The following is a 9,182-nucleotide window of genomic DNA, read 5'->3' on the forward strand; positions in this document are numbered from 1 at the left end:
GCGAACAATATATTTCAGACCTAGTGGGGTAATAATAGTATCACTCCATTAGTCTGAATTGAAACAGGCTATATTGTAGCCTACTGCTACGTTTTAATGGATCAAGCTACAAACATAATGATCTTATAATAAATGATGCATTGCTGTGTCCGTTATCACATAATTCACACTTTTTCACACTTTTGCTTTAATGGACTTTAGACAACACTGCAAAATCAAGCTGTTATATTCATGTATTTATTGTCCAACATTCCCAATTTTTCTGATGCATGTCCTTAATTTAATTTCATGTTGGTATTTATTCAGTGTTTATAAGCCTTTTACAGAACTTTAACCCAAACTGACTGGGTTTCTAGAGAGTTGTGGGGAAAAAAGTTAAAAAGACTTAAAAACAAAGTGTGTAAAATAAACTTTTAAAAGGATTTGATGATCACTAGTGATAGTATTTTGTGTGTTGTCATCATTCACGTTGGATTTCAGCTTTAATGTACGTTTTAATTTTTAACAAAGCAGCTGATATTGCCATAGAAACTAGTGGACCGACGAGTGGCTTTCACCACAAAATGGCGGAAACGCAGGGCTGCTGCTGGGCGCCGGTGTTGCAATGGAACGTTCTATTGAGTTTCGCTTCTTATTAGTGTGTATTCTTTGTTTGTAACTTCTGAGTTTAAATCACACACACACACACACACACACACACACACACACACACACACACACACACACACACACACACACAGAGAGAGAGAGAGAGAGAGAGAGAGAAGAGTTATAAGCTCCGCCCATTTTAGAACTCTGTTGATCCGCTCTAGAGACTTACAGCCATTCTTACAGCAGTTCTTTTCTTGGAGCGCCACCAGATGGTGAATATGAAAGGAGTGAGAAAAAAATATATTCAATTTATTTTTTATATTTTATATTACATATAACATATAACATAGGATGACAGCAATACACTAAATGCTAAAAAATTCAAAAATAAATAAAACAATAAAAAAATACGTGACATAATGTTAGGACAAAATTTGATTACGGAAAGAACTTTGCTAAATGTAGATTGGACCCAAAATTATTATTTCAAATTAGAGAGAGGAAAGATCATCCACTGGCTCATGATTCACATTATTACAAGTACAATTTTTGAAAGTTTTTTGAAAATTATATGAACACTGAAATTAATTTTTATGCAAAATAGAAGGATCTGGATTTATGGAAAATAATAAACGGATGGATTTTCAGTTCAAACATAGATGACAGCAAACAAAATGAAGTAGATATTTAAAAAAAAAAAAAAAAAAAAAAAAAAAATATATATGGGTCATTCTACAGAAACGTCCACTTTTCTGTCCCTAGACTTTACAGAAATATTACACTTAAAAAACACTTTAGGATTACAATTTTTTTATATTTTAATATGAAACAATATGTTATTTGAACAATGAAACCTTGTTGAGCCATCAATGTGGCAATATTTGTTTTTTAATTAATTATAAAAATTCCAAGCGCCACAGAAGTGCTCGTCCCCACAGTCATGTACAGAGGGAACGTGCTTTATTTTGAGCTCACAAACAGGTTTTTCTACCATTTCAAATACAATAATGTATGCATAACTATCAAATGTATAATGTAAATGACATAAAAAAAACAAATGCTAAATAAATATTATAAAATTTTTAATGAATGTAGTTGTCCCCTGGTGTTGTGTCACTGGTGTTACCTTTAACAAAAATCTCTTATTTTGAAAGAAAAAATCACACTGATGGCATCACTTGACTTCCTTCTTCCTATTTCCTGAAGATCAATGAAGAAAGGCCAATGAAAAGTCCACTGTCTCTTTTCAGTTATCAGAAATTTTAATTATAAAATCATATTTTCATATGAAGCTTTTAGTTGAAGTCACTGGTGTGACCTACTTTATCGCTAGGGAATTTTAAAAAACTAGAATACAAATGGATTAAATTACTTGATTTAGTGAATATATCATAATTTACAACATGTGGATTGATTCCTTGCAGCAGCCATTTTGTAAAATGCATTTTTCATGAAAAATGTCACTGGTGTTACTGTCACTGGTGTTACCTTTTTATGAAAATATCACTGGTGGTACCGTCACTGGTGTTACCGTTTATAGATAAACTTTATTTAAAGCTATTCATTTAGTTATTTTGCATAAAAAAGCACTAAGATTACATGATTCTAACTTTTCTTTCTCATTGTTAATCCTCCTTTGGTCAGATATGGCTAAATTAAGGGGATTTGGCTAAATTCAGTGCAGCGACTTTACAGACAGTTTTAAAATGTTGTTTATAATCTTTTTCTGACTGCTTTCACTAAGTGTCAATGATAGTCTTTTATTGTACACCAAATGTAAAATTTAGTCCAAACTACTTAATTATAGTTGAAAAATTAAGGATCTTTGGTCCTATGTATACGTCACTGGTGATTCATTGTGTCACTGGTGTTACTGTTTTTTGTCTGTCACATTAAATAAAATGTCATATGTGACATGATAATAATTTTACATTCATTGAATTCTGCTACACTCAAGAATTAAGATGTAAAGGATTGTATCATTACTTGTTTATATAGGTTTTTCAAATATTTTATTGTTATAGCAAATACATGGTTGCGCAATTGAATTAACATCATTCAATCACACTTTTAACTAACCTGATTAAAATATATAACACATAATCTCCTTATTTCTTGCATTATCATTATTATTCTGTAACTCTGACTGCATGTGCTGAAAAAAATGAGAAATAATATTTCATAAAAATGTTTAAAAATGCCAGAGAAGTAAGGTAACACCAGTGACAAAAAGAGGGGACATGCAGTCTTTAAATAAATGTACAAAAAAAATAAAAAATCATTAAGCTGTCATTTATGTGTATTCATAAAGTCCAAGTGTAATATAATAATGTGTTCTAAGTTTAAATGTTAAAAAAAGAAATACATTTTAAGACATTTTGTCATACCAAAAGTGGACGTTTCTGTAGAATGACCCATATATATATATATATATATATATATATATATATATATATATATATATATATATATATATATATATATATATATAAAACAATAAAATATAGAGTAAATAAAAACAATATGAATCATTCAAGATCTCTTCACTATTTTATTAACGAATTTTACACCAGATTGAAACAGGCAGTTGATAACTAACAAGTAAATATTGTCAAAAATATCATAGTTAACATACTAAACAACATAGTATGAAAAAATAAAATCAAAGAGGGAAAAAAAAAAACAATGGTCCTTGAATCAACAGACGGAAAGTGATAATTTACATCACTTCCGCCACCATACTTCACTTCCTCTCGGCCTCGGCTCGGTCTTTCTCTTTCCTCGCTCTCTAAACCGCCATCATGGGTCGTATGCACGCTCCTGGGTAAATGTTTATTTTACGCTCAAAACACTTTCTATGAACCACATTGCCAACCCAAAATGCAGCTAACTCTTTATAGCATAGACTGAGCTTGGAATATGTATGTCATTGGAGCTAGAAAAGAGTTTTTGAGAAGTCAGAATTTAGTCCCACGTTCTCTTCCTCTGTGGCGTGAAGCAGCACATGTACTCTGAGGCGCTGCATATAATGAATAAATGAGTGATCTTTACATACTGATTCAGTTAACATTGGCGTTTTGTCGGTGCGGTCTGACTTTATCATGTCGTTTAGTTTCACATAACCTACGTTTGGGTGTTAAATGTATTTGGCGGTTCGTTTGGGCTTATACATGTTGGTCTATTATGATATAAGCGTATGTAATGGACTAACTCATGTTAACACTTGGATTTTAGAACTCCTTTATATTCGCTTATTTTTAGTTTATATTGCCTGCTGTCAGTTAACATGTTTACATTTTAGATTACTGCGGAAGAAGTGGAATTGTTTAATAAGATGTAATTTAATGTTTAATTTTGGAATACATATTTAATTGTTAAACGTTTTATTTTTCAGCAAGGGCTTGTCCCAGTCGGCACTGCCCTATAGACGAAGTGTCCCCACAGTAAGTCCATTGATTCTGATTCTTCCCATCTGGAACAATAATTCCTTTCTAAATGGTCAAGGCTGTTAAAATATCCACTTATTTTGTCTTTTAGTGGCTCAAATTGACATCTGATGATGTTAAAGAGCAAATCTTCAAACTGGCCAAGAAGGGTCTGACCCCCTCACAGATCGGTAAGTTCTGACCTATAAAATGAATGTTACTGCAAGTCAAGTCCATTTTATAACCTTAAAGGGTTAGTTCACCCAAAAATGAAAAAAATGTCATTTATTACTAACCCTCATGTCGTTCCACACCCGTAAGACCTTCGTTAATCTTCTGAACGCAAATTAAGATATTTTTGTTGAAATCCGATGGCTCAGTGAGGCCTGCATAGCCAGCAATGACATCATCTCTCTCAAGATCCTTTAATGTACTAAAAACATTTTTAAATCGGTACATGTGAGTACAGTGGTTCAATATTAATATTATAAAGCAGCAAGAATATTTTTGGTGCACCAAAAAAACAAAATAACAACTTGTATAGTGATGGGCGATTTCAAAACAATGCTTCATGAATTTTCGGAGCATTATGAATCTTTTGTGTCGAATCAGCGGTTCGGAGAGCCAAAGTCATGTGATTTCAGCAGTTTGACACGCGATCCGAATCATGATTTGACACAAAAGATTCACAACGCTCCGAAGCTTCATGAAGCAGTGTTTTGAAATCGGCCATCACTATATAAGTCGTTATTTTGTTTTTTTTGGTGCACCAAAAATATTCTCGTTGTTTTATAACATGTTTTTAGTACATTAATGGATCTTGAGAGAGGAAATGTCATTGCTGGCAATGCAGGCCTCACTGAGCCATCGGATTTCAACAAAAATATCTTGTGTTCTGAAGATGAACAAAGGTCTTACGGGTGTGGAACGGCATGAGGGTGAGTAAAAAATGACATTATTTTCATTTTTGAGTGATCTAACCCTTTAATTTCACAGGATTCTCTATAGCATATTTCATACAGAATGATCATGCAAAGACAAGTTTGAAATCATTTCAGAACATTAAAGGAAAACGTGTTTTAAAATCAACTAATACAAATAAAATAAATGCAGTGGAATTAGTAAAATGGTTACAGCTGAGGCACATTTGACATTTGTGAGCTGATTTCCAATAAAATAGTGCTTTCATGTTCATTTGTAACTTTATAGGCATGTTGTTGATGCGTCTTTACTGGCTTTGATTTTTTTTCATGTTTTCATATTTGTAAACTAGCTGTAGCAGCCCATATTTTCTCTGTCTGCACTTTTTCATTATCAAGGAGCTAACATTTCTTGCTCTTCTCATTAGGTGTGATCCTGAGGGATTCCCATGGTGTTGCTCAGGTGCGTTTTGTCACTGGCAACAAGATCCTCAGGATCCTGAAGTCCAAAGGCCTGGCCCCTGACCTGCCTGAGGATCTCTACCACCTCATCAAGAAAGCTGTTGCTGTGAGGAAGCACTTGGAAAGGAACAGAAAGGTGTAGAAACGTTCACATTAGATCATTAGACGCATTAATTTGGAGATTTCTAGTAAAATCCATTCAGTACATTTCAGTCGTTTCTCACCATTGTCACTTGTTTTTGCAGGACAAGGATGCTAAGTTCCGCCTGATTCTGGTTGAGAGCAGAATCCACAGGCTTGCCCGCTACTACAAGACCAAGAGAGTACTTGCCCCCAACTGGAAGTAGTGAGTGTTTGTAATTTTATAACAACAATAGAAATCCCTCCTGTATGTGTAGTGCACATTTCATTGTCCCATTCTTCCATTGTAAGAACTGAGATATTTCTAATGTGCTAGATAAACTTTGGAGGTAAATTAGCAGTTTGGCTTTGTTGTGCCACAACTGCCAGTCCCCTTCACACAAAAAGCTGCTTTGACTTTCAAAATGCATTTTTCCTGAATCTTTTAACTGATTTCATGTTTTTCATCCACAGCGAATCCTCCACAGCTTCTGCACTGGTGGCATAAATTTGCAGTTTTCTTTTGGACAAATAAAGATATTTGGATCAATTAATGTTGTTTGTGTTTTTGCTGTCTTTACTCAAGTTGGGTGCAGAACTGTTGTGGTCCTAATTGTTGTTTCTGAGTAGAATACAGCAGTCACATATCCCTGTATTAATTTAATTTTGGTACTGTAAACATCTCATTCATAATCTATTATAACTGAATATTCACTTGTATCTCTGCATGTTAAAATTAAGTACTTGTAATCAGATTATATTACATTTTAAAATGCTTGTAATCAGACAAGTTACTTTTTTTATTGATTGCATGATTGTTATTCTCACAATGGCAGTAAATTGTTCATAATTCATTCATTCTCCCTATTTTTTGGTCATGTTTTAAATGTACCTTACTAAAAAAAAAAGCATATCGCTTGTATACATTCAAGAAGTTCACTTCTAGTTTTGTGAAATTGCACACACAGACCACCTACAAGTCAGGTGGTTGTAATTACATGGAAAATTGAGAGAACACAAGCATTTGACCACTGGATTTACAGAAATCACTTTTGAGAAGTGTTTTCTCAATGTTTCATTTCAAATCAACTCCATTTTAATTTTACATTTTAATTATTAGCTTTTCATTAAACATGCAAACCTCCTGCATAACAAAGAATGGAATATATTTTCTTTCTCTTTGTATTTTTATATCAACATGGTACAATATCCTATTCAAATCAATGTAATAAACACTTTCGGTCAAAAGTAATCAAAAAGTAATCTAAGACTTTAGGTAATTATATTACCTAAAATGTGTAATGTAATGGATTACGTCACAAACTACAATTTTTGTTGTGCAATTTGAAATCAGTAACTGACTATTTTTAAGTAACCACAAATGTTTGTGCACCTGTACTGGATTGTGAAAGCATTGAAAATTAGGCACAAGTTCCAAACATTCCATCTGTCTTGGTAGAGCTAAATTGTTTGACCCATCAAATGCTACTATTTCCAGGAATATCTGCATGACTCGGTAAATTAAAATAAATATTGGCTAGCTCAGTGGTTCCCAACCACATTCCTGGAGGCCCACCAAAACTGCACATTTTGCATGTCTCCTCAATCAAACACACCTGATTAAGGTTATCAGCTCATCAGTAGTGACTCAAAGATCTAAAATGGGTGTGTCAGACAAAGGAGACATGCAAAATGTGCAGTGTTGGTGGGCCTCCAGGAATGTGGTTGGGAACCACTGGGCTAGCTGATTCACTAGGTGTGTAGTGTGTGCATGCAAATTATTAAATTAGATTAAGTTTGGTAACTCTTCATGCCGGAGTGTCAAACTCAGTTCCTGGAGGGCCACTGTCCTGTAGAGTTTAGCTCCAACCCTAATTAACCACACCTCAACCAGCTAATCAAGGCTTTCAGAATTACTAGAAACTTCAAGGCAGGTGTTTTGGAGCTGGTTGGAGCTACACTCTGCAGGACAGTGGCCCTCCAGGAGCGGAGTTTGAAATGTGCTTCATGCAGAGGAAGACCACAGAGGAAAACTCAATGCTTTAGAACAGGCTAGGCAACCCTAGCCTTTGAGATCCACACTGAGTTTAGCTCCAACCCTGATCAAAATCACCTTCTAGTAATCCTGAAGACTGTAATTAGCTTGCTCAGGTGTGTTTGATTAGCATTAGAGCTGGAAAGTGCATCTCAAGGGCAAGAGGTGCTCACTCTTGCAAGATTCTGTACCTTGATAAACTGCCTGAAAAATTGACAGTTCAGAATCTCATTGTTCACTAGAGGTCAGTGTTCACTCACCATAAGAAATTTGTGCTAATGGTAGACTATTAAAATTCTTTCAAAAGTGTGAAATGATGATTGTTATATCTTCTACATTAACAGATGCTGTAGAATAGAATATGAAATAATCACGTGGTGTACTTTTTTTTTTTTTTTTAATAAGAAGAGTAAATAGACATTCATTTTGTCTTAAATATGTGAAAAAATGGTTAAGGATGTTTTCAGTCTTCGTTTTCAGTTTTCTTTTATATATGCTTTAAACATTTAACTTGTGTCTTTGTTTAATTAATGGAGTCTGGTTTTTATACAAAAAGGCTTTGCTGCCATTCCAATCATCGCTATAGCAAAGCAAGGGCCTGTACCATGAAGCCGGATTAGCTGCCTAGCCAGTTAAGTTTCAGATTAGTTTGCGCCAATCCTGGGTTTTAGGTACCATGAAAGTGACTTGGCTTTTAGCAGTGTTCATCACCATAGTAACTTATGCTCCACAGCTAACCTGCTCTGAAGCAGGTTATGTTCTGGGTAAGAGATCTTAAACCGAAATTGGACCAATCAGATGTGAGCAAAGTGACACTGACAAATCCAACACAGTATAGTCCCTCCCCCAGTTTCTCTTCCTCCAAATTAAAGGTCACTATATTGTAAAAACAAATATTTAATGATTAAATTGTCTTGCTTTAATGATTTATAGAGATTTATATAATTAATATATGATCTATATTATTATTAATCCATTACACACAAGCAATTTTAGTTTAACAGTTATTATTAAGCATTTATTTTAAATGAATATTAATATATACGTAAGCTGTAGAATAAACAGATAACTCTTTAAAAATTACTATATAACCTTACATGTTTGAGTCTCTATCGCTATATATAATCAACTATATAAACACTATTTTCACTTGCACTGATAGAGCAAGATAATTTATTTTATTTGTCCTTTTTCATGGACAAGTTTCTTCTTTAGTGTAAATGTGTTTAAATTCTTCATTTTCTTCAGCAAAAGAGTTTTGAATGGCGTTGACTCTCTCGCAAGTAAATCACAGTTTCTCTCTCTGTTGTAAGGCATGTGATTGACTGTTCACCACTGATGTCATGCATTCATGCGCACGCACACCACAAACTCAGGATCAAAGCCTGAGTTGACAGAGAAAGTTGCTGATCAGCATCATGGTACCAACAAAGCCGGATTGGAGTGGTTTGGTTTTGTCAACTTGAAACTAATCCTATAACCCTGAGTTTGTTCAACTACCATCATAGGCCCCAGGTGTTTCTGTAAAGCTGTGATTGTCTATTATGAACAGCACCATAACTCATTTTCAGTTTGATTAAACATTATTTTTAGAGCTGACAGAGGTCACTTCACTGAGATGAGGTAGTG

The 9,182-nt window shown here is 34.1% G+C and overlaps 1 protein-coding gene and 1 non-coding gene across 2 annotated transcripts; both read left to right on the top strand.

Annotated features, from left to right (window-relative positions):
- Positions 1 to 3,296: 3,296 nt before the first annotated feature.
- On the top strand, positions 3,297 to 6,072 carry rps13 (ribosomal protein S13). Its single transcript, XM_048184127.1, has 6 exons — positions 3,297 to 3,415; positions 3,986 to 4,034; positions 4,129 to 4,207; positions 5,365 to 5,534; positions 5,644 to 5,744; positions 5,993 to 6,072. The coding sequence occupies exons 1-6, from the start codon at positions 3,393 to 3,395 to the stop codon at positions 6,024 to 6,026; spliced, it is 456 nt and encodes a 151-aa protein (XP_048040084.1). The 5' UTR covers positions 3,297 to 3,392; the 3' UTR covers positions 6,027 to 6,072.
- On the top strand, positions 5,796 to 5,924 carry LOC125265950. Its single transcript, XR_007184383.1, has one exon. It is a non-coding gene; the product is annotated as a small nucleolar RNA SNORA19 (small nucleolar RNA).
- Positions 6,073 to 9,182: the final 3,110 nt, after the last annotated feature.

Source organism: Megalobrama amblycephala, linkage group LG3 (genome assembly GCF_018812025.1).
Source record: "Megalobrama amblycephala isolate DHTTF-2021 linkage group LG3, ASM1881202v1, whole genome shotgun sequence".
Taxonomy (NCBI): Eukaryota; Metazoa; Chordata; class Actinopteri; order Cypriniformes; family Xenocyprididae; genus Megalobrama; species Megalobrama amblycephala.

What these genes read in the sequence shown, in the direction of transcription:
- rps13 (XM_048184127.1), top strand. Translation starts at nt 3,393, where the DNA reads ATGGGTCGTATGCACGCTCCTGG. An exon ending in GGTCGTATGCACGCTCCTGG is followed by an intron (nt 3,416 to 3,985) that starts GTAAATGTTTAT and finishes TTTATTTTTCAG; the next exon opens with CAAGGGCTTGTCCCAGTCGG. An exon ending in ACTTGGAAAGGAACAGAAAG is followed by an intron (nt 5,535 to 5,643) that starts GTGTAGAAACGT and finishes TTGTTTTTGCAG; the next exon opens with GACAAGGATGCTAAGTTCCG.